The sequence below is a fragment of the Python bivittatus genome, unplaced genomic scaffold, assembly GCF_059951505.1.
Source record: "Python bivittatus isolate LINGU-HERP-01145 unplaced genomic scaffold, Pbiv_v1 ctg000190_np1212, whole genome shotgun sequence".
In the NCBI taxonomy this organism is placed as follows: domain Eukaryota; kingdom Metazoa; phylum Chordata; class Lepidosauria; order Squamata; family Pythonidae; genus Python; species Python bivittatus.
Window position 1 is genome coordinate 2,410,272 of NW_028277042.1, and position 24,480 is coordinate 2,434,751.

At 42.2% G+C, this 24,480-nt stretch overlaps 1 protein-coding gene across 4 annotated transcripts in view; it reads right to left on the reverse strand.

Annotated features, from left to right (window-relative positions):
- Positions 1-24,480, reverse strand: part of NLRC5 (NLR family CARD domain containing 5) — a 78,505-nt gene continuing 54,025 nt past the window's right edge. For 3 of the 4 annotated variants that reach the window (XM_088135892.1, XM_088135893.1, XM_088135891.1), the window contains 14 exons: positions 23,473-23,556; positions 22,698-22,781; positions 21,122-21,202; positions 19,260-19,343; positions 18,045-18,128; positions 15,038-15,121; positions 12,873-12,956; positions 11,691-11,774; positions 8,975-9,058; positions 8,725-8,808; positions 7,566-7,649; positions 6,037-6,120; positions 4,698-4,781; positions 1-3,292 (listed from right to left, as the gene is read on the reverse strand). In XM_088135892.1, the coding sequence (XP_087992018.1) occupies positions 3,211-3,292; positions 4,698-4,781; positions 6,037-6,120; positions 7,566-7,649; positions 8,725-8,808; positions 8,975-9,058; positions 11,691-11,774; positions 12,873-12,956; positions 15,038-15,121; positions 18,045-18,128; positions 19,260-19,343; positions 21,122-21,202; positions 22,698-22,781; positions 23,473-23,556 (1,171 nt within the window). In that variant the 3' untranslated portion in view covers positions 1-3,210. The other variant, XM_088135894.1, reaches the window with a different exon arrangement.

Genomic DNA, 24,480 nt, shown 5'->3' on the forward strand with positions numbered 1-24,480 from the left:
TTAAACTGAATTTGCAGACACAATATCGAGCATAGGAAATAGATACAGAAACACACAAGTTATGGTTAGATTTTTCACTGGAGGAGTAAATGTGTTTTTGAGACAGAAAAGATTCCATGAATGACACATTAGTTCGGATAACCTGGATCCACACACAGGTTTGTTTGCTGAAGCTTAGTGTTCCAAGCATATGTTATCATACCCCAGATGGCAAAGTTAAGCAGGCAGCAAACCTGTTGGCTACCATGCCATGTGGGAATGGTGACCTGGAAAATTTACGGTTACTGCCATATGGGGAAGTGTCAAATATTAATCACACACACATCCCTCAATGAGCACGTGCACGGGAAAAGATGCCGTTCCTCTTCAGTTCTCTGCGAGCTTGGTCTTGGATTGGGGTAAAAACAGACCCTTGGAAATTATAAGAGGAATATCAGCCTCCTTTACGTGAGTGAATTAAGTTGGAGTCTTTTTGAAGGATTTGAAGCATTTCTTTCCAAAGATCTTGCCTCATGGGCTGAGGTGCCATTTATGAGATCACAGAGTCACTTTCGATCCCTTGAGTGTTCAGATTTCCCCCCCTTCGTTTCCCAGCTTGCACAAGTGTGTGTGTGTGAACACCCTCCAAGCTGAATAAATCAGGGTTCACCAAGTTGCTCATTAGTATCAAAAAAATTACTGTAGGTTCTTTTGCTCTATTTTGGGAGTATTGCATTTTTTTTTTACCTACAGCCCATATTCTTTTATAATAGTTAATGTGTTATTTTTGTGTGTTTTGCTTATAGTGATTACACTGATGTTTGCAGGGTAAAGATGGCATTTCTATCATTCATCAAAGAAGGGGGGATTTATTTGAATTACATTGATCAGAAGGGTATCATATTGCCCATCTTCCCTTCAGAGAGATACAGAATGCAATATTACATCATGTCTCATGGCTTCTACCACATCTGTAGGGAGAGTTGGAATCCCATCGAATAAAATCTGGCTACGTACATCTGGCGAGTCCCAGTAAATTTAAAATGAATTGGGACTGAGATTTTGCAACAGAGTCTATTAGCACCTCACTTTTCATTTTCATTTTCTTGGTTTAGTGCATGGATTTCTGTTCGCCTTTATTTTAGCATGAATGAAGCCAGTTAAGAAAAGGTGGTGAAACAAACCATAGCTTGGGAAGTGCCAACCCAGCCAGGATATGTGAGAGCAAAGCCTCTCCATATGCCACTTGCAAATATCATCCAGATCTTCACCTTCCTCAACACAACAGGAGTGGGGGGAGAGACTAGTGTGGGGCCATGGGTCATCCCCCCATCTGCACACTTTTCGTAGGAATGTGAAGCGTGCAAGCTTCTGAATCTGCCTTTAAACCAGGAAGTAGAGGAGAAACTATTGACAGCCACTGCCCATTTAATGGTCATCGCACTTTCTCTTTTGCAGGCAGATTGCAGTTAGAGATTTTATCTTATGGGAATATGCCCTCATGGGGTAAGAGTTGACTGCTTCAAGGCCTAGAGCTTGCAACGCTCCACAGAACCACTACGTGGCAGCAAATAAATAGCTGGAGGGTTCTACGTCTCTTTGCTGCCATCTAGTGGTCCTGCCATTTTTGGAAGCCCAAAACTGGTAGCCCCATTATCATCATTCTCAGTGCCATCATTATCATCATTTAATGCAATATGACTGGCTAGAAACTGGAGATGGTGCTTCACCCCCAATTTCTGTGGCTCAGACGGGGCGCCCACATGGCATGCTCAGAGGTCGGGATTCACATGCAATACTGAGACTTGGTTTAATTTTCTAATACGTTTTCTAAAAAAATAATTTCTCATTAACTTTGCACGACACAGTAAGCCAAGAGCAATCCATATTATGGCTTAGCATAAGGTGTGAATCACGCCTTACTGTAGACCTGACTTACTGGGATAGTCCTGAAAACTGTTTGCTCAGTTCGGTTGTTCCCACGGATCCGAACTGATGGGGCACGAAGGGTCCTCCATATGCTCAGACACCGTCCATCCCACTAGGTAGACCAGATCAGGAATCAACTCACAGGAAGACTAAAACTGCTTTTATTGAGACTGGCTAGAACAACAGAATCAAACAGAGTCTGATTGTGCTGAACCTCTTCCTCCTCCTCATCCTTCAGTGAATTGGGGAGGTGTCTGTCTGAACCACTTCCAAGAGAAACAAATCTCTTGCTCAGAGCTGAACTGGGGAGTCCTTGGTGCTCTCTGAGCTTGGTGGTTTGTTTGCTGACGTTCCATTGCCTAACTAGGTTAATATCATCAGTGCACTTCTGAAGGTTATCTGGACATTCTGGACTTAAAAAAATGTTTCAGCCCTTTTGCCTAGGAAACAGTTCTTGTGTATCTTCGTCAAGGTGAACTTCCTTACACGTGCTGAACCCCAGCTGGTCTGCACTTGGATCTTTTTCTTTCTTCCTATCTCCCGGCTGCGCCACCTAATTCTGCTTCATCGGAGCACCAATCTCTACCTGCCTCCTTGAATAAAGCCTTGGTTTCGCTGATAAAGGTGTCCATGTCCCTTAATTCGTAGAATTCAGACCACCTTCATCCTTTACCCCACAGACAACAGCGACTGCTTAAGGGCACAGCACCATCTAGTGGGCATCTCTGGCAAAGACCGTGAAGGCTGACTTCCTTCAACAGTAGCAAAAGTAAAGTAAATTATGACAGAATAAATAAATACATACAAATATTTTCACACCTATTGCAGAATCCACTGTTTGCTTCCATGCATGTTTTCTTCAGAGGATTCTGAGTTCATTAGTGCAAAATAAATGTACATCATCCAGTGTGGCAAAGATAGTACAAGAAGCTGAAATCCAGTTTTGTAGACCTCGGGCCTTTCCCAACTGACGAGCGGGCCCCGAATTCCCCATTGCTGGTGCCTCTCTTGCCCCAACTGCCTCTGTTCCCAGGCCCTGCACTTCCCCGGCTTTCCTCCAGAGAAACAGTGACCCAGCCTTCCAGATCGGACGTATCTTGGGGCCGTCATTGGAATAAAGCGGAAAAGGCCACTTTAACACCAGTACAGCTAAGGACGACTTGGCCCCGTTTATGGACTGGAAAAAGGCCTTCTTGAACGAGGTCCAAGAAACTGCTCCTCCTTGCTGTTGTGGGTCTAAAGAACTCTGAAGACTAGCAAATCTCCCTTGAAGCAGCAAGTCTCTCTTCATTTTCCCCCTTCTCAAAAGAAGGCAAAATGCAGCCGTGGCTCTTGTTCCGCCAGCTCCTGCTCAACGTCCTTCGGGATCCAATTGCGCCACAGCCTGGGAAGACAAAGTGCCACTTTTTGGCCCTTTTCATGCACCTGCAGGATGGTACTCACTACTGCCCAGTTAGCACGGGGCAAGGCAAAACCCTGCTTTAAAGCTCTATTTTTATCCATAAAAGGCAAGAAATGAATGTCCTCGCCCTAACTTGGGTACACATTTGGAATTCTTCGTGCATTGCAAAATGGCTGCTGAAGGGGGCAAACACCCATTTAGGGCCACTTACAAAACCACACCAATTCACCAGGAGGCAAACCTTTAAAGAGGATCCCCAACACTCCCTTTATCTATCCATGATGCCTCCTAGTGCCTTGTCCTTTCTCTCCCGGAGCTAAGCTTCCAAACAAAATGTTCACTTTTCCTTAGTTTAAATGGAGTGGCTTTGAAGAGGCAAAAGGCAGCTGGGGGAGGAATAAACAGGCCAATTGGTGGAGACTATTTGGGGACATCCCGGGGATGAGATTTGTCCCTGGCTTAGAGCCACCACTGATTTCCAAGCTTTCGGTGTCCCCTTAAAATCTTAAGAGAGACAAAGAAAGCTAAATTGTTATTGATCTGCATCACCCAACGTCATAATGCAATTTGTTTAGTTTTGGCTTAGAGAGTTGAATGAATCTTCTAGACCTGGCTTATTATTATAATGATCTTATTATAGGAATGATGATTGTAAGAATCTTCTAAACGTGGCTCATAATAATGATAGATGAACCCAATCACTACTTATTCAACAAATCATGGATAAAACAATGGCTTAGTGTTTGTCAATCCCACGGCACCTGCTGCTCTCTGTTCCAATAGGTAATTTTGACTCATTAGATGTTACCAAAGGTGTCAGCAAGATGTGGTCAAAAAAGTTAAGATGGTAGCCACTATGGTGCGGTCAAAGATCCTCCTGTCTTTATGTGACACATATAAAAAACACGCAAAGCTCCAATCACACCATCCTGGTCACCATCCTGACTTTTTGACCACATCTTGTTCACACCTTTGGATGCTACCATCCCTAATCTTCACCATTTGGACCACCCTTGCCCAACCTGGGCCCTCCAGATGTTTGGGTTGACAACGTTCAGAATTCTCAGCAATGACTGTGCTGGCTGGGGAATTTGGGGAGTGCAAGTCCACACATCAGGTGGGCATCCAAAACTACTTTACTGAATTTCAACTAACTACACTGGGATCCACCACTGATTCTTGGCCAGACTTCATCAGGATTGCACCATGCAAATTACATGGCAGAAGGATTAAGAGGCTCCCAGGGTCATCATTGGGCCAGAGGTCTTAAAGGGCTGAAGGTTGACAGTTCAGCCTATTAATCCAGTTTTGTTTAGAGTGCTAAGAGAGACCAGTCTTGGTCATAAGCAACAAATCTGGTTACTCTAACCACCCCTAGAAAGCTCACCGTATATTCTGGATTCCATGACATCGAGGAAGCTGGTTTGCTAATTTGGAAGCACCATAAGCTGTGATACGGTTGTTGTCCAGACTAGAGAGAGAAGAGTACAACAGGAAGGAAATTACTGATAGTGATATCAAATTCCCTTTCCTAACAAAATCAAAGCAGTTGCAAGGTTTTCAGTGACACAAGGGACCATCAGGGTTGGCAACATATCACCAGGCCTTTCGTCCCCCAACATTTCAGTTGCTTTTCAAGTAATACAAATATATTAATCAAATTGGAGAAACCTTAAAAACTTGCAGATTCATGAAGTTTCAGCAACCTGAGAAGGTCAAAATCTCATGTGGGAGTTGGAGATTTTATAGGATTTGGGTTGATAGGGCAGGTGGGGGGGCTTCAGGCTGTTGCATGACACTGTGTGATATCCTTGGATCCTAAAAAATAATTGCTGGCACTGAATTAGAAGATAACAGCCCAGTCTGGATGCTTAACTATAATCCAAAGATGCATCTTTGCTCTGCAGACACCATAAATATAAAGCCTCCTTTGATTTAAACTTAATTCCTGGTGAGCACATGGCCACATCTGTGTGTTTTATGGGCAGCAATATGCAAATGGCTTGCTACTGCCTTCTTCCCAAAATGTTCTTCAACTTCCCAGTCTAGACGACAACTCTGGGATTCCCTAGTGCAGGGTTCCTCAACCTTGGCGACTTGAAGATGGGTGGACTTCAACTCCAGCTGGCTGGGGAATTCTGGGAGTTGAAGTCCACCCATCTTCAAGTCACCAAGGTTGAGGAACCCTGCGCTAGTGGACTCCCATCCAAGCAATAAACACCTCTGTAAAGGAATTTAGAGATGACCTTGGCATGGAAGAACCATTAAGGAGGGACTTGGAGAAGCAATTATACAGTCCAAAGATTAAAACAAAATGAGAAAGAAACTCAGAATATCCTTGTCTTGTTTTTGTTAGTATAAGAGGGTCAAAGAGAAATTTGGAGACATTTCAAGGTTGATGTCAGTCCTTAAGGTAAGCCAGGTCAATAGACAGACGCTACCAGGAATGCTCCTTTCTTGTTCTAGTGTTTTAAACCTTTTGCTCTCAGGACCCCTTCCCGCTTGGAAGGCTGGGGAATTCTGGGAGTTGAAGTCCATACTTCTTAAAGTTGCCAAGGTTGAAAAACACTGCGCTAGACGTTCTCCTTTGAGCTCCGTCTTCTCCCTGTTTTTTAAACGATCACTCCCTCCATAGTCTAAAAAAATTCTCCAAAATTCCCAGACAGAAGATGAATCTCTCCTCTTTCTTGGTTGAGGACTTTGGGGTGGGGTCTTACGGTACTCACTCTAGGATCTTCATCCTTATCATCCCAGGGAGAGCCACGGCGAGTTCTTCAGCAGTTTCATCGCCCAGTTTATTCCAAGACAAGCTAAAAGGAACAAGATCAGGTATGAGAGAGGTTCTCATCCGAGCAGATCCTGGAAAAGAATCGCCAAGAGCATACTGGGAAGGGCATGGCAGAATTCACTAACTCTTTCAACAGAGGCTGGACAGCCATCTGTCCAAAATGGCTTAGCAGATCCTGCCATACGCAGGGGGTTGGGCTAGATGACCTCTGAGATCCCTTCCAATTCGATGATTCTGTGTAAACGGGGAAGGAGGCAACTGCAATGCAGGATCTCATTGGTGTCCCTGTGCAGGTTGCTGCTTGGGGGACAAGCTTTTGTTTTACTTTTTGCAAAGAGCAGAAACAAAATGTGAAAGGGGAAAAAAAGACATCTACCCCAGTTTTGAAAGAAAGAAGTAAAGAACCTGTGAGAGGACAGATGAGTGCAATGCTTTGCGATTGTAAAAAATGAACTTTTAACGGGACAGAGTGTTGAACTGAAATGCTTTTGTCTGGAATGCAAAGGAAATAAAGTATACTGAAGTTTATAATTGATATCCACTGTTAATTATGGGTGGTTCCCTCCCCTTCCCCCCCGCCTTTATTCTTGTTTGCATTGTTGCTAATAAATATGATGCGACAGTGGCCTTTTCCAGCGTGGGTACCTCCAGATGTGCAGGTGTCAACTCCCAGAATTCTCAGCAACAGCCATGCTGGCTGGTGAATCCTGGGAAGTTGGAGTTTCCCATCTAGAGGAGGGCAAAACTATGGTAAAATTGGTGTTTTGCATTGTAATCTAAGAGCTTCCCCATCTAATCGTATTTATTACAAGAATCATTTTAAAAAGTGAGACAGGACAGGTAGGCGGGGGGCACCAGGGTAAGAATTTCTGGGCATCCCTCTGCCGTAAGAGCAATATAAGAATCAACCAGAAGCACCTCTGCTTTCTGAGCTGCACTGGTTGTCAGTTTGCTTCTGGGTGCGATTCAAGGTGCTGGTTGCTACCTATAAAGCCCTCCATGGCATAGAGCCTAGTCATCTGAGGAACTGTCTGTCTCCTACAGCACCTACCCAGCCGATTCAATTGTTCAGGGTTGGCGCTCTCCGGGTTCCATCAGTTAAACAATGCCATCTATCAGGACCCCGGAAGCGCATCTTCTCTGTAGCACTGCCTGCCCTCTGGAACGAGGTTCCCCCAAGATCTGCACGGTCCCCATCCTGCTGGTGTTTTGAAGGGGCCTGAAGACCTGGCTCTTCATCTAGGCCCTTGGTGAGGTTGGGTAAAGACTCCTTTTAACCCAGATGGTTTCCTTTGATTTCCACTGCTTTGTTATTCTGCCAGCTCTACCTTTTTTTTGTTTCTTGTTTTTAATGTCTTGTTTTTCATGCTTTAAATAATTTGTAAACCACCCAAAGTTGCTGGGAGTTGGGCAGCATATACATTTAAATAATAATAATAATAATAAAGAGGCAACGCAACAGCTCACACAATCTCTTCAAGGAAAGGGCAGCAGCTGAGTCCAACAATGAGAGTTTTGGAAGCAACGTCAGTGATATCACAGGCCTTCAGTCTAAAATTAAAACAAAAGGGGAAAAAGATCAGTATCCAAATCTGTATTTTGTGGCTATGTTTGCACAATGCACACTTAATTTGCTTACTGATTTTCGTGGATTTGCCTAATATATTCAACCATAAGCTATCCTCCTAAGGAAGGCTTAACACCATGTTGAAACACAGACAAAAACCAAGCTTAAACTAAGAAAGCTTAGTGTGCTGTTTGAATGCAGCTACTACGTCTGTAATTAACACAGTTAAACTGACAAAGAGAGCCAGTTTGGTGAAGTTGTTAAAGGCAACAAGTTAAAAACCAGGGGGCTATGAGTTCTAGTCCTGCTTTAGGCACAAAGCCAAATGGGTGGCCTTGGGCTAGTCCCTCTCTCAGCCCCAGGAAGAAGAAGACAAGGGCAAAACCACTTCTGCAAATGTTGCCAAGAAAACTGCAGGGACTCATTCAGGAGTCAAGACTGACTCAAAGACGCACACACACACAAACCCCCAACAACCATCCACACAACTAACTAAGGCAAAGAATCCTATTCTATCTTTCTTCAGGTGAAATGTCACAGGACATACAGTAGTTTCTACTCTATCCTTTATCCTCCCTGTCCTTCTCTATATCTGACCCAGTTTGTCCGAATCCTTCCTAAACTGGTGGGGCCAAGAACTAGAGCCAGTAGTTGAGATGGGTTCAGAGCACTATAGATTAGAGTGGATCTTTTTCCTCCTGTAATTTGGAAAATGAAACAGCGTATTAAAATTATACATCCCAAGGCTGAAGCTCTGATAGTCTACCTCCACAGTCTTGTGCAACCTTGATTTATGCTCCTTGTAATATGGACTAGGTTACTGCTTGGTCATGGTTTAACCATGCATGTCTTAACTAGTGATGGTTTGTTGTATAAGCTACAATGAGCTGGGTTCACACAAGCACACTGAACCAAAACTCATGGAAATCACAGTAACTCATTCCTGTAATTACACTGAATCCAAACCTACTAAACCAAATCAGTAAACCCCATTATGGCTTAAAATGAAGTATGAATCCTTCCACTCACTCATCAGTCGCCCTGAAACTGAAAACTTACTCAATCTTCTTGAGTTGTGAAGATTGTGGCCATGGTGTCATAAGGGACATCACACCTTTATGCCCAATGTTGTTTTCTGACAAGCTGCAAAGACAAAGCAGGAGAATCGTACCGCAATTCCATGAAAAATACACAAATGGCGCCTTTTAATACCTTGGGAAGAATGTTGTCCATCATTTACAACGAGGACAAGTTTTCAAAACTCTTGGTGCTGTGAACTGTTTGGGGCTGGACCTCCTGTATCACTTACTTGATTTCCTCTATTTGTGGACACCTGGACACAGTTCTCGCCAAATGGATGAGTCCTTCGGAATCCAAATGGCAGGAAGAGAGGCTGCAGAGAGACCAGAGAGCATTTATGTAGGGAGAAGGAAAGCAGATTGCAAGAGGCATTGCGTGACTTTTTGCAAATCTCTCGCTCTGAGAATGGCCCACAGCAGTGATATACGACTAGGATACCCCAGGATCTCCTGGGAGACTCCACTGGGAGGGGAGCTGTGCAGGGGTGTCCACAGTGCGTGGTCAAAAAGGTAAAGATGTGTGATGCACATACAAAAGAGCAGAGTCTTAATCACACTGTGGGGGCTGCCATCTTGAATTTTTTGACCATACCCTGGGGACACCCCTGGGAGCTGGGATGAGCTGTGTCCCCATCCCAGGTTAACTTGGTATGTTTATTGTTTTTTGGTGGCCGTAGTATTTGGTGTAATTTAGTGATTTTGTTGTTGTTATGTTGGTATTCTAATCGTACTAAAAGAACATAGGCTAGAGTCCCCAGTAAACACCCAACCCAACCTTATTGAGCTGGGTGTGACAATATCACTCTGCCCATCTGCAGTGGGCTCTGGAGCACAACAGAATGGCCAAGCAATCACTGTGATGCAAAAAAGAGGGCATGTGATTTCTGCTTCTAAAATGACCAGTTTGAGACCTTGATCTCTCCTCCTCCTCCTCCTCCTCCTCCTCCTCACTTTACTACAGCAATACAGCAAAGGATTTCATCTCCATGCTGTTCAAGCATAGGTACGTAAGCCTGAAGTATTCAAGGTTAGAAAGATCCAGCTGGTGTTACTTCCATGTGAATTGCATATGGCAATGTTTCTCAACCTTGGCAACTTTAAGACGTATGGACTTAAACTCCCAGAATTCCCCAGCTAGCCATATGGGTACTGGAGTCTCCTCATAGGCAGGACAACTGTTAGGTTATGGTTATATCCTTATCACATAAAAGACATATATTTAGAATTAAAGTGGGTTCAGGCCAAGATTTCCAATACCAAACCCAAATGGTGTTCAAGCCTTTTGATATAAAAGACCAAAATTTCCCCTGTAATATGCAGTTGACTTCACATCAGCTAGATAATATTGGGGAGGGTGATTTTATTGTTCTCGGTGCTAAACCAGCAGGATTCAGAAATTCTTGTTATCTTTTACAGAGAACCCTATCACTGCCTTATGTTTCACACAGTATCATGTTCTGTGTGCAAAATAATTAATTTCAATTGTACTTAAGCTCTAAATCAGATTTGTCAACTGAATTTTTTTTTTTTTTTTTTACATTTCAAGGAGTTTGAAAATCTTACGTTTTCATTTTAACAAAACCATTTAAAGCAAGGTTTATAAGTTAAAACACAATCCATGAACATTTTAAAAACATTAAAAATAGATGATATAGAAACAGGGTAGAACAGATACTTTATTTTATTAGACATTTTAAAGGACAATAAAAAAGAAAAACAAGCAGTAAGAAAAGCAAGAAGCAAATAAGCGATTTACAAGCATTATAACATTAAATAAAAATTTCAACGTAACATTACTATAGTTCCGCATATAGGAATATTTTGTATTCATTTAGAACTTGTTTCATTCTATAATAGATCGTCTTCCACAATTGTTAGACTGTACAGCATCGCCACCACATCCCCAACCATTTTTTAGAGAATGAATTATCTATTTTAGCAACCAATACTGGAGTAATATGCTATAAATGAAACATTTTATGCCAGTTTTCTCTAAGGGCGATATTCACTATAAACGTAATATTTATCTTCCACTGGTGTATCCACTGTTGCATATCAACTGTTCTGTTTAAATTCTGCATCCATTTAATTGGTCTTTTGGGATGTAGCACGCAGGGAATTGTCTGGAAGATTTTGCATTAGTTCTTGATTGGGTATGTGTCATAGAGGATTAAAAGTTCACCTAAAACAGTGTTGTCCAAACTTGGCCACTTTAAGATGAGTGGACTTCAACTCCCAGAATTCCCCAGCCAGCCATGCTAACCCTAACCCTAACCCAGCATGGCTGGCTGGGGAATTCTGGGAGTTGAAGTCCACTCATCTTAAAGTGGCCAAGTTTGGACAACACTGACCTAAAAGTTTACCTAAGTAGCACCAATGGGAGGAGAAAGTGGCTCATTCTGGGGTAACTGGAATCAAATATTTACATCTCTAACACAAACAATGATTAATGTTCACAGAATCTTAATTTTTAGATGGGTCATTATATTCCATAAATAGTAACTGTAAACAAGAAACAGTTTGGGGTCGTGCACACTTCCTGTGATCAATCTATAAAATCCTACCCCGATGTTTGGGATGTAGGGACTCACCCAAGAGGTCCACATGGATGTACTTTGGCTTGGCTGCAGCTGTCATTGCAAGACAGGTCCACCCTTGCATTGGTGGATAATCAGACCTTATTTTCTCCTTGTGTTGGTGTGACTATAGTCTTGGAAACCTCCAAACAAAGTGGGGATGGGGGAAAATCTTGGGCAGGACAGAACATTTTCCTTCCTTTTCTCTCTGCCAAGCATGAGGCAGAGGGCAAGAGAACCCCAGAGAGCTTATTTTATGCCATTAACACCTTTTTGCCCATTGAGTGCCACACTGAGTGGTTTCCTTTCCCCAATGGAATACAGGGTAGAACAGATTTATAGATGCAGTATTCTTACCCTGGATACTTACTGGAGGACTTTCAAATGATTCTTGTAAGGCAAAATTGGAGCCAGTTTTTCCAGAGTCTTATTTCCAATACTGTTCCCAGATAATCTAGGAGAAGGAAAGTAGACGTGAACCATCATGGATTAAAAGAAGAATTAACATTAGCTAATAACATCTCCCTGATCTGCAGGGAAGGAACTCTAAATTTAGCCATGTCACAAGAGGAGAGCATTGCATTGACTCGGCAGGATGACTACTCAAGGGCCCATTCCCTCTCCCTAGAGAGGTTGGCAGAAATCATTTCACTTCAGGCAAGTTTCCAGTTCCAACATCATATGCTGTTTCCTTTTCAGGACATTGTTCTAAAACAGTGTTTTTCAAACTTGGTAACTTTAAGATGTGAGGACTTCAGTTCCCAGAGTTCATTTGAAGTCCACACATCTTAAAGTTGCCAAGTTTGAAAAACACCATTCTAAAAGATTAGGAAACTAAACTATGTTGCAACCACATATTCTTTTAGTGCCTAATCTAATTACAGTATTTTTTTTCTCCCCATATCCAAGCTTTTAGATTCTTTGAATGCAATGTTCAAGCTCCATAAAATAGACTAGATTTAATTTTTGTTCACATCAGATAATGAAGCCCAAAAACTTTTCCATGGAATTGCGTTCCATCTATCTTCAAGCTAGCAGAAAATGTACTGGCATGAAATTGGCTATCCCGTTCTGGATTCCGCTCCTGGCTTGTTCTCAGTTCCTGCCAATTCTCTGATGTGCCCCCTGGCTTTGGCATGACCTAATCCTGTGGCTGTCCTTGTAGGAGGAGTGCCGTGTTAGTCTATGGGGGCAAAAAATCAGAAGGGGGCGGTCTGGTAATGCCTTTTCCAACTAACACATTTTACTAAAAGGCATCAGCTTTTGTGAGTTACAAAAAAAGGCATTAGCAGACCTTGGATGGGGTCAGAATAAAGGGCTGGTGGGGTTGTGGGGGCAGAACTACTTTAACAGCAGCAAAGCTAAGGACACTGTAAGGCTATCTCACTCATGGACTGGAGAAAAGATGATTAATAACTTCCTGGAGATACAGCAGATAAAACCTTGCCAGGAAATGTTTATACTGGGTGAGGCATAGATGGGAAAAGGTCCTTAGAAGGCTTTAAAGAGGCAGGCTAGGGGGGAAAATCCAGATTAACAAAGGTTGACTTACTTGAGTACTTCCAGGTTCCTGCACCCAACCAGAGCTTCCACAATCCACTGTCCTCCAGCAGAAGTGATGCTGTTGCATGAAAAACTAGGAAAGATTTGCAGGATGATAAGACAGCGGTTAGGCAATAGAGAGGCTTTTGCCTTGTGGACGACCCTCCGGAATATCGTTCCTCCAGAGATCAAATTGACCCCTTCCTGTTGGTCTTTCACAAGGCGCCGAAGACTTGGCTCTGTGCTCAAGTTTGGGGGCCCCAAGTGTGTGACGGAGCCCATCTCCTGGTTAGGTTGAATATTGATGGCTGTTTTTAATATTTTTCCCAGCTGCTAGGGGCCTTATGCTTTTTTTAAAATATGCTTTTAACATTTTCAATGTTGTTAGCCACCCAGAGTCATGTATCTGACACGGGCAGCCATATCTATAAAATAAAAAAGATGGGCTCACCCACTCTGGCAGTATACTACGCACTCCACCTTTCACCTATTTGCGCTATAAAGCTTGGTGTAGAGTTGATGTAACAGTACGTAGTGCTTCAAAACTCGAGAGAGGAGCTTAATCTATTATATGTCTCCAAATTTTAAACCAGGATGCACAACTTTTTCCGCCCAAGAAGACCGGGATGCTGGAGTGAGGGGCATAACAAAGAAGCAGGAGCAGAGACAGAATAAAAGATGAAATTTGATTTGACTTCAGTCATATATATGTTTAAATAAGGCCTGTCCTCACCATGGTGTATACAACCTCGCTTTTCTTAAGCTCTCAGACCCAAGGAATACAAGCACTACGTATGTCATGCCCTTGCATATGAGCTGGACTTGACTTCCACCTGCCCTCTTGGGGGGCAGGATTTCTCTATTTTTACACAGCATGTATCCTGTGTGATGTTTTTACTTATCCTGACTATCAGGAAGGAGTACACAATCATACTGCTATCATTCTTCATCCCTACTTGGGATTCATCAGATGTACATAGACACTGATTTTTCTATGGGTTCAAATCATCTGCCAGGAACTGAACTCATGGGCCCTTGATGACTATATACAGCAGCGTTTCTCAACCTCGGCAACTTTAAGATGTGTGGACTTCAACTCCCAGAATTCCCCAGCCAGTTGAAGTCCACACATCTTAAAGTTGCCGAGGTTGAGAAACACTGATATACAGTGTATTAACTTTAGGAGCTATCCGGGCCTAGCACTCAGCGGTGTTTCAAGAAGGGATATCTAGAGTCTGTCTTTAGAATGGTAAACACAGTCCATCTTCCTTACAACAATTCCCAGTAAAGGGTTTCCACCCCATAGAAAAACCTGTGGCTGTGGACATCTGATGAGTCCCAAATAAAGATGAAACTGGTTCCATACATTCAAATATAGTTAAGATAACTACTTTCCATCACATATTTAATGATGTTTTCTTTCTGTCATATTAAAAACTACAATTTGTTAACCATACTTGGATGCTACAAGTAATGTACTCTTTTCTTAAATTCTAAGAGCCTGGGATCTGACCATGAATAATGGGGTAAGTTTGCTCAATTACTTAATTTACTGCATTCCAACAGGACTCATAGCTTTCAGCTGAAATGGAAAACGTTGATCCGATTTATTAGGGCTACTGATGCATGCTTAACACAACATCTGGAACTAAGTATGAAATAGTCTAGAACAAGGGGCAAAATCAAGGTCACCAGCAACATAGTCTTGATGACCTTGGGCTTGATGCCTTGAAACCCTTGGGCTTCTGGACAACCTTCAGGAGGAACGAGCTTTCACTCTTGGTTCTGCTATACCTCAGCAGTAACCATGCAAAGGCCAGAAACAATATTACAGCCAGCCAGAGCAGGTGACCTGAAGAATCAACAGGAGCTTTGCAAGCTCTATATAGCTATTGCTGGAGGCTGACCACCCTCACCTGCCTGAGAAAGGAGGTGGTACACCAAGCTCTGCCTTGCTGCTTGCATGTCAATTAATGTCAACTTGATCCCTAAGTGCACCTCTTAAATTATGGTGATGACTTCTGCTTCCTTCCATTAAACCATGCCATCTGATATTCTTCCACAGCATAGGAAGGACAATTAAATGGGGGGTCAGAATCCCCTTCACCACCCCATAAAGCAAATCAACAATCTATTACTGTCTCAACTTGACCGATAAAAGTGCAAGACACTTACTTGATTAGCTTCAAGTTCTTCATTCCTGCAATGGCCGTGGCTATTTCTTTCATGCCCGCATCATCAATCTTGTTGTGGCTTAAGCTTTAGAAGAAAATCCACAATGCAGAGAATCAAAGAAAGAAGTTCATGTCATTCACGTATCTGGTTATAGTTCAGGGTTGGGATTGACTACTGTTAGTAGAATCACATCATCCACCAAAGCCAGATGGAAAATAGAGACTAGAAAGAACTATTAATCTGAGCCCAGACTATTTTGAACTGAGAACGTAGTTTCTGTACAAAAACTGAGGTCAAACTCTTATCAGATCAAATTCATACCTGGTTTCCCTCCACAAACCTTCATCTTTCAGTACTATATTGTTGGGGAGTGATGGGATATAGCTTGGGCACGGTTCTTGTTTTTGTTTCTTTAACTTAAAAAAAAAAATCAGAACTCCTAGTAAATCTACTCCAAATCAACCTAAGTCTACCAGAGAATCCAGATCTACTTTCTGTACACCTGTAGGGAGCCATGGAGATAACCTTGGGAGAAGGATCCAGATGCAAAAGCATGTGTTACGCCCAGGGGGTGGGGAAGTATGAGAAAGAGACTCAGACTGGCTCCCCCTGACTTCCTGAAGGGAAGGGAAGACACAGGTAGACCCACAAGCTTCTGTTGTAATAGCCCAGTGTTTTCCACCCTCAACAACTTCAAGATATATGGACCTCAACTCCCAGAATTCCTCAGCCAGCATGAGCATTGAGGTCCACACATCTTGAAGTTGTCAAGGGTGGAAAACACTGCTATAGTGTTCTCAACAGAGTTCCTATGGAGTCAGTTTCCTGATTTGGTCTACCTCAAAAACCCTTCCTGCCAATACCCCTTCCTCACCTCACTCCTATCCCCTTTCCAACTCTGCAATAGCTACAGGAAATCTGCTGTGATACAAGTTTCTTTTTCAGCTGGGTGCAAGGCACTGGAAAGTCTACATTTCAAAATTCCCAATATGGCATTTTACATTTTCCCTTGGCTAGTACTTGTTTGGGACTTTCATCTTTGGCTGCCATTATAGTTTTAAAGAACAGCTACACAACGTGGAGTCGTTATCCTCCATTGACTTTGTTTTCTCTCCCTGTAAATGTGAATGACACAGCGAGCTAAGAGCACCATTCTTTCTGTCTTCTCACTTTCAGAATTATGGGAGAAGTAGCCTTGAAGTGGCGTTTGTTGATCTGAAAAGTGGACCTTGCACCACCAGGAAAAGAAAAAGAGGGAGGAGGAGGAGACTTGATCATGTACCAGCAGGTGGCAGCACCAGGTGGATCTTGTTTAGTTTTAGAAGCTGGGTGGAGTCTGGCTGGATTTGCACTTGGGTGGGTGTCCACCAGGGACCCCCATGATTGTAACTTAGACTGGGAAGCTGGAAAAATATCCCAGACCAAGGCAAACCACAACTTCCTGTCTATGAAGTCAACTAGAGTTAAGCTCAAATTCAGCGAGTTTACTTGTTTTGCTTTCCCTGTCTCTAGCAAGGTCACGTCTCATTATGTAGATTTTACGAGTTGACAAATTCCTAGGATTCATAAACCACAGAAGCTACAGAAAACTATAGCTAGGGTGTGTGTGTGTGACTGAGTGAGATGAAGCATTGAAATGTTGGAAATGTCAAGCCCATGATTGAGAAAATGCTGGGATTGTTTCAAACAATGGGTGAACACATGCTCAAGTAGATGGTGGGTTTGCTCCAAGGAATGAACCATCTTTTTTGAGTTCCTGGACCCAATCACCATGTGGAGCCTTGCAAAATGTGTGAAGACTGCATGTGAGCAGAGTGAGAAAGTAAGTTGTAGCAGAAAGTCTGTATGTCTAGAATAAAACACCAATTTTTGCCCCTTCCACTTTTTCCCACCTTCTCATCTTAATTACAACATTTCATTTTATCATACTGAAAACTCACAGTGACTGGAGAAGGGACTGGCCACATTTTATCTTCCTGCCCAGGCTGGCAGGCTACAGAAGGCCTTTCATGACTTGGTGACATCTCCTTAGGGATGGACTGAAAATATTTGGCCTGTTTTTCAGTGTCTAGGGGTGTTTTAAAGGAGGGAACAACTCACGAATGTATCTGTCATTGTGGAAATAGAAAAAACAAAGAAGTTATATTTATATGTGTTAAAGACCACAAAAGGTGGTGGTACCCAACCAATCTTGACTGATCTTAAAAAGCAAAGCAGGGTTGGGTCTGGTGAATACTTTTATAGGAGACAACTGGGAAATTTCAGTGCTGTAGAGTAGATTGGGAATATCCACAAAGAAGGCAATGGGGACTGTTGCCAAGAAAACTAGAAGGTATACAAGGGAGTCTTAACCTCTTTATAATGGCAGGGGAAAGTACCTAGCCTAGCTAAGCTAAGCAGGGTTAAACTTGGATAGGAGACCACCAGAAATCCCAGGTTTATAACTTAGAGTTCAAAGTTTAAAAAAAAAAACACTCTGGAAGAAAACAATGGAAAACCACACTTCTGCCAAGAAAACTGGATGGATGTGTCCATGAAGTCACCAACAATTGAATTCAACTTGAGGGAGTCTTTGTCTTTCCTGAGCTTTATGGAGGTTTGGGGGGGCAGTTTTCCACTGGTAGGAACTCTCAGCTCATCTCCTTGTTTCTCCAGCTTCCCATCTCACTGAAAGTGTGTAATTATTGTCCCCAAACTTTCTCAACTGATCTTAGTTAATCAGTGATGACACTGCCTTGGTAATTTGGTAGTTCCCCTAGTTGCAAGCTCTCCAGTTTATTAAAAGCACCAAATGAGTCACTTTCTGAACTGGGGGCATAACATTGGTTAGAGTAACCCACCCCAGTGATCAGTTGGATCAATTTGAGGCCAGTGGAAGGACACTTGGAGGCCAGTTTCAAATTGTATCAGGGGATCTATAGGAGATGAAAATAACAGCAGTGTGGAAATGCCCTCAGAGAGAGTGAGGAAAAACAGTGAAAAGGGCAAGTGAAAAATGTGAGCCTACTCAATTTCTTCCATTTGAGATGTATTCTTCAAAACTTCTGCAAGGTGAGAGCATACTTTGCTGCCAAGATGGTTATTGTTCAAACTAGGAAAAAACAAACATAGGTCAGTTGGTTTGTGTGAGATCATGTTTCCCCAACAAGAGAATGTTTTTCAAGAAGGGGAGTTAATAAAGAGGATTTTCTTGATCAGGACATAAGATCTCAACTCACACAATGGGGAGCTGGTGGCCCTCCAGATGCTGCTGGACTTCAGCTTCCCTAAGTTCCAGCCAACATGGCCTGTAGCCAGGAGTTAATAGGAATGGTACATCTGGATGACCACAGGTCCCCTATACAAAATATACTTAATCGAGTTAGGTGAAGACCTAGCAGCTTCATGCAACATGCTCCAATTGATTCTTGATAAACTTGGTGGGTTCTTGGGTAGTTGAGTGTGTTGTGTGAACCCAACTGTTTGGTTAGTTTGTGGTTCAACATTTTGAGTAAACCCAGAAGATAAGTTAATTCAACAACCAGGTGAAGTACGTTGTATGAATGCTGCTGGAGTCTGGATTTACACATTGGGCTACAACATAGTTTAGTTATTACACATGGTTTATTGAATATATCAGATGGTTGGGTTCACACAACACACTCAGTTGAAAACTAGCAAGTCCCTTTATAGTGTAATACAATATTTGATCCGTTGATGGGTCCACTAGCAGCAGCATCTGGGCTTAATTTTACAGTTTGCTTCAAATAGACATACACAAATGAGTCAGAAGGGGTAGAGGAATAGGAGTGGCTTTGAAGACAATACACAGCAACTGTTAGGAAAACATGAGCTTCACCTGGGAAAATAGGAAAGCATAAGAAACTCCAGATTGCCCTAACTTGACTCTCTTTGCTATAAGAGAAAGGGAAGGAGAAATGCTGTCAGGCATTATTATAGCTTATATTAATAAGGTACAGTTCTAGTATTTCTTGTGGTATTTTTTCCTGATCTGGTCTACGTTGAAGGGCTAACAAAAGCTACTATCACTATCAATCTGTTGCCTCTTATTTCAGCAAAATTTGGATTGTTCCTCATGGTTTACTTATGGATAAGACATATCCTGATTCACAGGCCCAGGAATATCAAACTTACAAGACTCCTCCACAAAAGATGGAGGTTTTAATCCTGGCATCATTCAGATCCCAAGTTGCTGAGCTGAACTCAATCTACAGACACTTACACAAGTCTTCTCAGGAGAGGCATGGTAGAGAGCCTTGAAGACAACTTCAGAATTGTTGCGTTGTCAAGGTTCAAGGAGCTAAAACTAAGAAACAGGCAAGAAGACAGAGATCATTAGGACAGAGGAACCCCATTTGGGACATCTCTGCTATTTGGACAACCCAATCAGGACCCAAGAAATATCCCTGGAGAACAGCATCTATTTGTTTCCCTTCTGGCAAACACTTGCACCCATGACATGGTAGTTTGTCCTAATAAAAGTCATAGCCAAACATGAACTTCGAGGTGTCTTTCCCCCCTACTGGCTGATAGTTGGTTTATGAATTGCTAGTGTAATGGGAGCCAGTTCAGCATAAGGGTGAAAATATTGAATCAGAGAGATCCAGATTTAAATCCTTCTTCAGCCAAGAAAACTGAGTGACTTTGAGCTACTTCCTATCTCTGAGCCAGCCCTCCCCCACTGAATTGTGGCTGTGGAAAAAAATCAGACAAGGAGAGGTTTTGGATGCCACTTTCAGCTCCTGGACAAAAGGTGGCATATAAATCTGAGTGTTTTAAACTCAAATAACAGTGAAGAGACGCTGCTGATTGCCTACAAAGCTCTATATGGCACAGCACCAGGTTACATCAGGCACTACCTTGACAAACTGGATTCTGCCCATCCTGTCTGAACATCTCACGTAGATCTGTTGAGAATCCCTCCATCAAGGGAAATACTTCAATTAGGTGTCAGCTGTTTCAGTATTGGCCCCATGCTATGGAATGTGCTGTTCCCAGAGGTTTGTGCACCCTCCCACCTTATGGTTAAAACCTGGCTATTCTATTGTGCTTTGGGCCCTAATCCAGGGTTTCTCAACCTTGGCAACTTTAAGACAGGTGGACTTCAACTTCCAGAATTCCCCAGCCAGCAAGGCTGGCTGGGGAATGCTGGGAGTTGAAGTCCACCCGTCTTAAAGTTGCCAAGGTTGAGGAACCCTGCCCTAATCGATTGAGTGTGGGCATCCCACTCAGTATGTTTGTAGGGTTTTGCACTATTTGTCTTAACCACTGTTTTTGTTTTTTCACCATGCTGTATACTACCCAGAAAGTTACAACTGGGGCAGTCTACAACAATTGTAAATAAATAAACAAGAAAGAATTATTAAGTAGCAAAGAAAAAGGCAAATTACCAAATAGGACAGTTACATCAAACTTTATTTGGCAGACTTTTCTCCACTTTGCCAGATCCACGTAAGGTTATCCTGAATTTTGACAAGGATGTGTGCGTGTGTGTTTTTGTCAAAACTCAGGATAATCCTACGTGCGTTTGACAATGGGGACAAAGTTCATAAAACGTTATGTTTTAAGACCGCTGGCTTATACAGGTAGTCCTCATTTAGTGACCACACTTGGGACTGGCAATTTGGTTGTTAAACAAAGTGGTTGCTAAACAAAGTGGTTGCTAAGTGAAACCACAACTATGCTTATGATCTTACTTCAGCTTTTCTTTGCTTTACAGACTTGCAAAGCTCATAAATGTGAGGATTGGTCACAAAGTTACTTTTTTATCACTACTGTAACTGTGAATGGTCACTAAATGAGGCAATTGCTAAATGAGGACTACCTGTACTGAACAATTGCCCTTCCTTATTCTAAGTAGGTAATGTTCAGTCCAGCCAAGCTTCCTAGATTTGCTGCACAACAGTAGAACCACCCTACCCACCATGTGCTGCAACTAAGCCTGTTTACTCAGGCAGCATCTTATTCTTTACACAGGAGTAAGCCCACTAAACAACACAGTATTTATTGGAACAAAGTAAATAAACAGTTGGAATTCCACCACATGACGTCCCACGGTCCTACAGTAATGCAAAGGCAACCTACTTGATGCTCCTTAAGTGATTGCCCTCCAAAGCATCTAGGAGAATATTGAGACTGTCCAAGCTGAGTTCACTGTTGGAAAAACTGGAGGCGGGGGAAAAGTGCAAGTTTTTAGGAAGGTTGTCCAAAAAAGAATGGGAATAGCAATCTGGCATAAGGTACAGTGACCATACTTTCTTGGAAAAAATAAAAGACAAACCTGAAAAAGGAGCAAATCTGAAAAAGGTTCATAAGGATAATTCTTTTAAATTGTTTATGTTTGTAACTTTGCTTTACAAAGCAAAACCAAGAGAAACTTTACAAAAACCCATATTTTAATAAACCAACTTCAAAGGTCCCATGAACTTCAAAAGTCCTTTATAGCTCATGCCATAAATAATAAATTAGTGTCCTGAGATGATAATCTATAGGAATATCCATTTGTTCACCTATCTTTTTCGGTTGGCTGTTCTCCCTACTGTTTTACTGGAATTGTTTTATTACAGATTTAGTTGCGGGTTTAGTTTTACTTCATTTCTAGCAGTTGTTGTGTTGTTGTTTTACTGTTGCATAAATCAGGGCTCTCAGATTTAGGGCTCTTCCACAGGGCAGAACTAAACTACTGTTATCTAGTGCAGGAGCAGGCTTAAAGTATGCCTGCTTACAGAAGTGCTGACAACTCTTCTGAACCATTCTCTGTTCTATTCTGCAGAACAGCAGTTCTCTTTGCACCAACAGTAGAGAAGAGGAGAGAGATGAAGTGGGGAATGGCATCAGTTTTGGTGCCATTTACTCAGAGTCTTCTGCTCTGAGTTCTCCATGCTGCAGAGTGATCACTTGATGGAATCAAAGGATGAATCATTCTCCTTCGTTCCCCCTTCTCCTTCCCTTCTGCTAATCTCCAGGGCACAGTTCCCCTGCTTTGTTTCCTTTCCATCCAGAATCAGCTGCTGGTGAGAAAAACTGTCGCTGACTGCTACATGTGGCTTGGATGAGGGTGGTGGGTGATGGAGAGTGTAGCCACCTTCTCAGTTGCCCAGTGACAGGGCTCCAATGCAAATGTTCCCCATCAGAAATGTGTCACTTGGGGTACTTTTGAATGCAGGTCTATCAGTCTCCTGGAAGTCCCACTGACAAGAAGAACATCAAACCCAGGTACAGTCTTCTCTAAGACCAACAAATCATTGTTCAAAAATAGCCCAGCAACTCACAGACCTTAGTGAAGACGGGTAGACAATTTCACTCTTCTTTCCATCACTTGGGATAGACAAAGAAACTGGCAGCTCCTAATTATCTTAAATCAGTAATTGTTATAAGGAAATTTTAGTCCAAGTAGAGGTATAGCATGAAGGATTTGGAGTGCCTTTAATCTTTAGAAGATTAAAATAGCAAAAGGCATCTCTCCAGTCCTGAAATATCCATCTAGTCAATAAATGGGGACTACTCCCTGAAGATGAGTACTAACCATCTTTATTAAGCCCCTCCTAGTTAAACAAACCCAGCAACAAAAAACTTTAATCTCTCATCCCAAAAATCTGTATTTTGCAGTAAAAAATGAGAAACTGGCAGTGGTTGCTGACATATTAGATCTTACACTTACTTAATATCTTCAATGGCAAGGCCCCGTTGCAATACTGCAGCTATGTATTCCACACTGGGGGGAGGAATCCTGCCATTGGTTAACCTGGAAATCCAGAAACACTGCAGGTTGAAAAGAGTCTAGGGGTGTGACTGAAGTTCTACTTCTTTTCTTATGTGTGGCACTCGTGCGACGCACAGAAAAACCAGGCAGAGCTTTGTACATATCACTGTGCCCACTATCTTGACTTTTTGACCATACCCTATGGATACCCCTCGAAGTGTCATCAATTGTTTTGTTCACCAAGACAGAATATCAGCTAGCACAGCTAAATGAACTGGAACATCTCCTTCCTCTAAGTATTTGGAAGGTATATTAGGAGAGAGGGAGGAAAGATGGCCTTGGATTTTACTTTGTAGCATTCATAAGCAAAATCCCCTCCCCTTTCCTTGCAGATATTTGATTGACTTTCATAAGCAGAATTTGTTCACCAGCAATGCTTTTCAATTTTACAGTATTCAAAATGATAGAACTACTGCTGAAAAACACCAAACTGTTAAGTGTCTCAAATCAGAGATCAATAAGATTGCATTTCTAGGATTCTCAGCTCTAAAACTATGATTCAAATTATATTGTAGAGATGAAAAAACATGGTATGAGGAAATCTTTGGAAACACAGATGAAGCGTTTCCCAGCCAAGAGGAAGGGAAATGAAATTGGAGATGTCAAGAACCTAATAAAGGCAACAAACATAGGCAGAGAACCCAACCCATGCCATGGTTTAGATCGGACCTACCAAAGCTTCTTCAGTGCTGGAAAATGCATAGAAGCATCAAATGAGGTTGGTCCTTCAGCATCAGGAAACTGTACCTGAGATGCACTGGAACAGCCAAACAACCTCGATTAATTACTCAATGGAGGAATTAATTAATATTAATATCTAATTCATAGATAATCACAGGGAAAAACACAAAAGATTGGCCCGCACCTTATATTAGGCCAAAATATCATGTGTTTCTGGCTTAATGTGACACAGAAGCTCACTCCTTGGACTGTCTTTAGCAGTCAATCACCATCTGAAACCACACTTTATTGTTGGTTTATGAATCCTAGCTTTTTTTAATCATGAACCCCCAACCCTTATTTCCGGCTTATTTCTTATGCTCTGCCTATCAGGTAGAGACAGAAGAAACAGAAAAGACAACCCAAGAATGGGCTGCTCAAGCCAAGATGAGGTTGCTTATCTGCAAGACTGATTCTGGCTTGGTTGAGTTTGTTCAACACACCAAGGTTAAGACACATCCTGTCTTACAGATGGACATAGGTATCTTTTTGGAAAAGTGTCTTCTGGTTCACTGAATTGTTCTATTTCTGTTACCAACTCTTATCGTTCGTTAAAATTAATTTAAAACCAACAACAACAAAAAAGTTGTGTGTGAATATGACTAATGTGGCACGATCCGTTGGGCTTCCAGTCCTACTGTTGTTGTACAATAATAGAGAACGCTCCAAACATCCGAATGAGGAATTTCATGAGTCATTAACCTAGGAACTTGCTATCTACAGAGGTTGCTTTTCCTGGTCATTTGACAATCCTACATTAATATGAAGAAGAAATTACCTTTAGTTAAAGTTAAATTACCTTTAGTTAAATTTATGAGGCCATAACATTAGAAATCCCCCAAAACCGGAATTTCTAATATGTAGCCTTTCTATACACCAGTGCTCAGTCTCCCCAGATTAACCTGGCCTGCAGAATATCTGCAGGGTTGGGGATCAAAAAACTCCCACAGCAGTGGTGCAG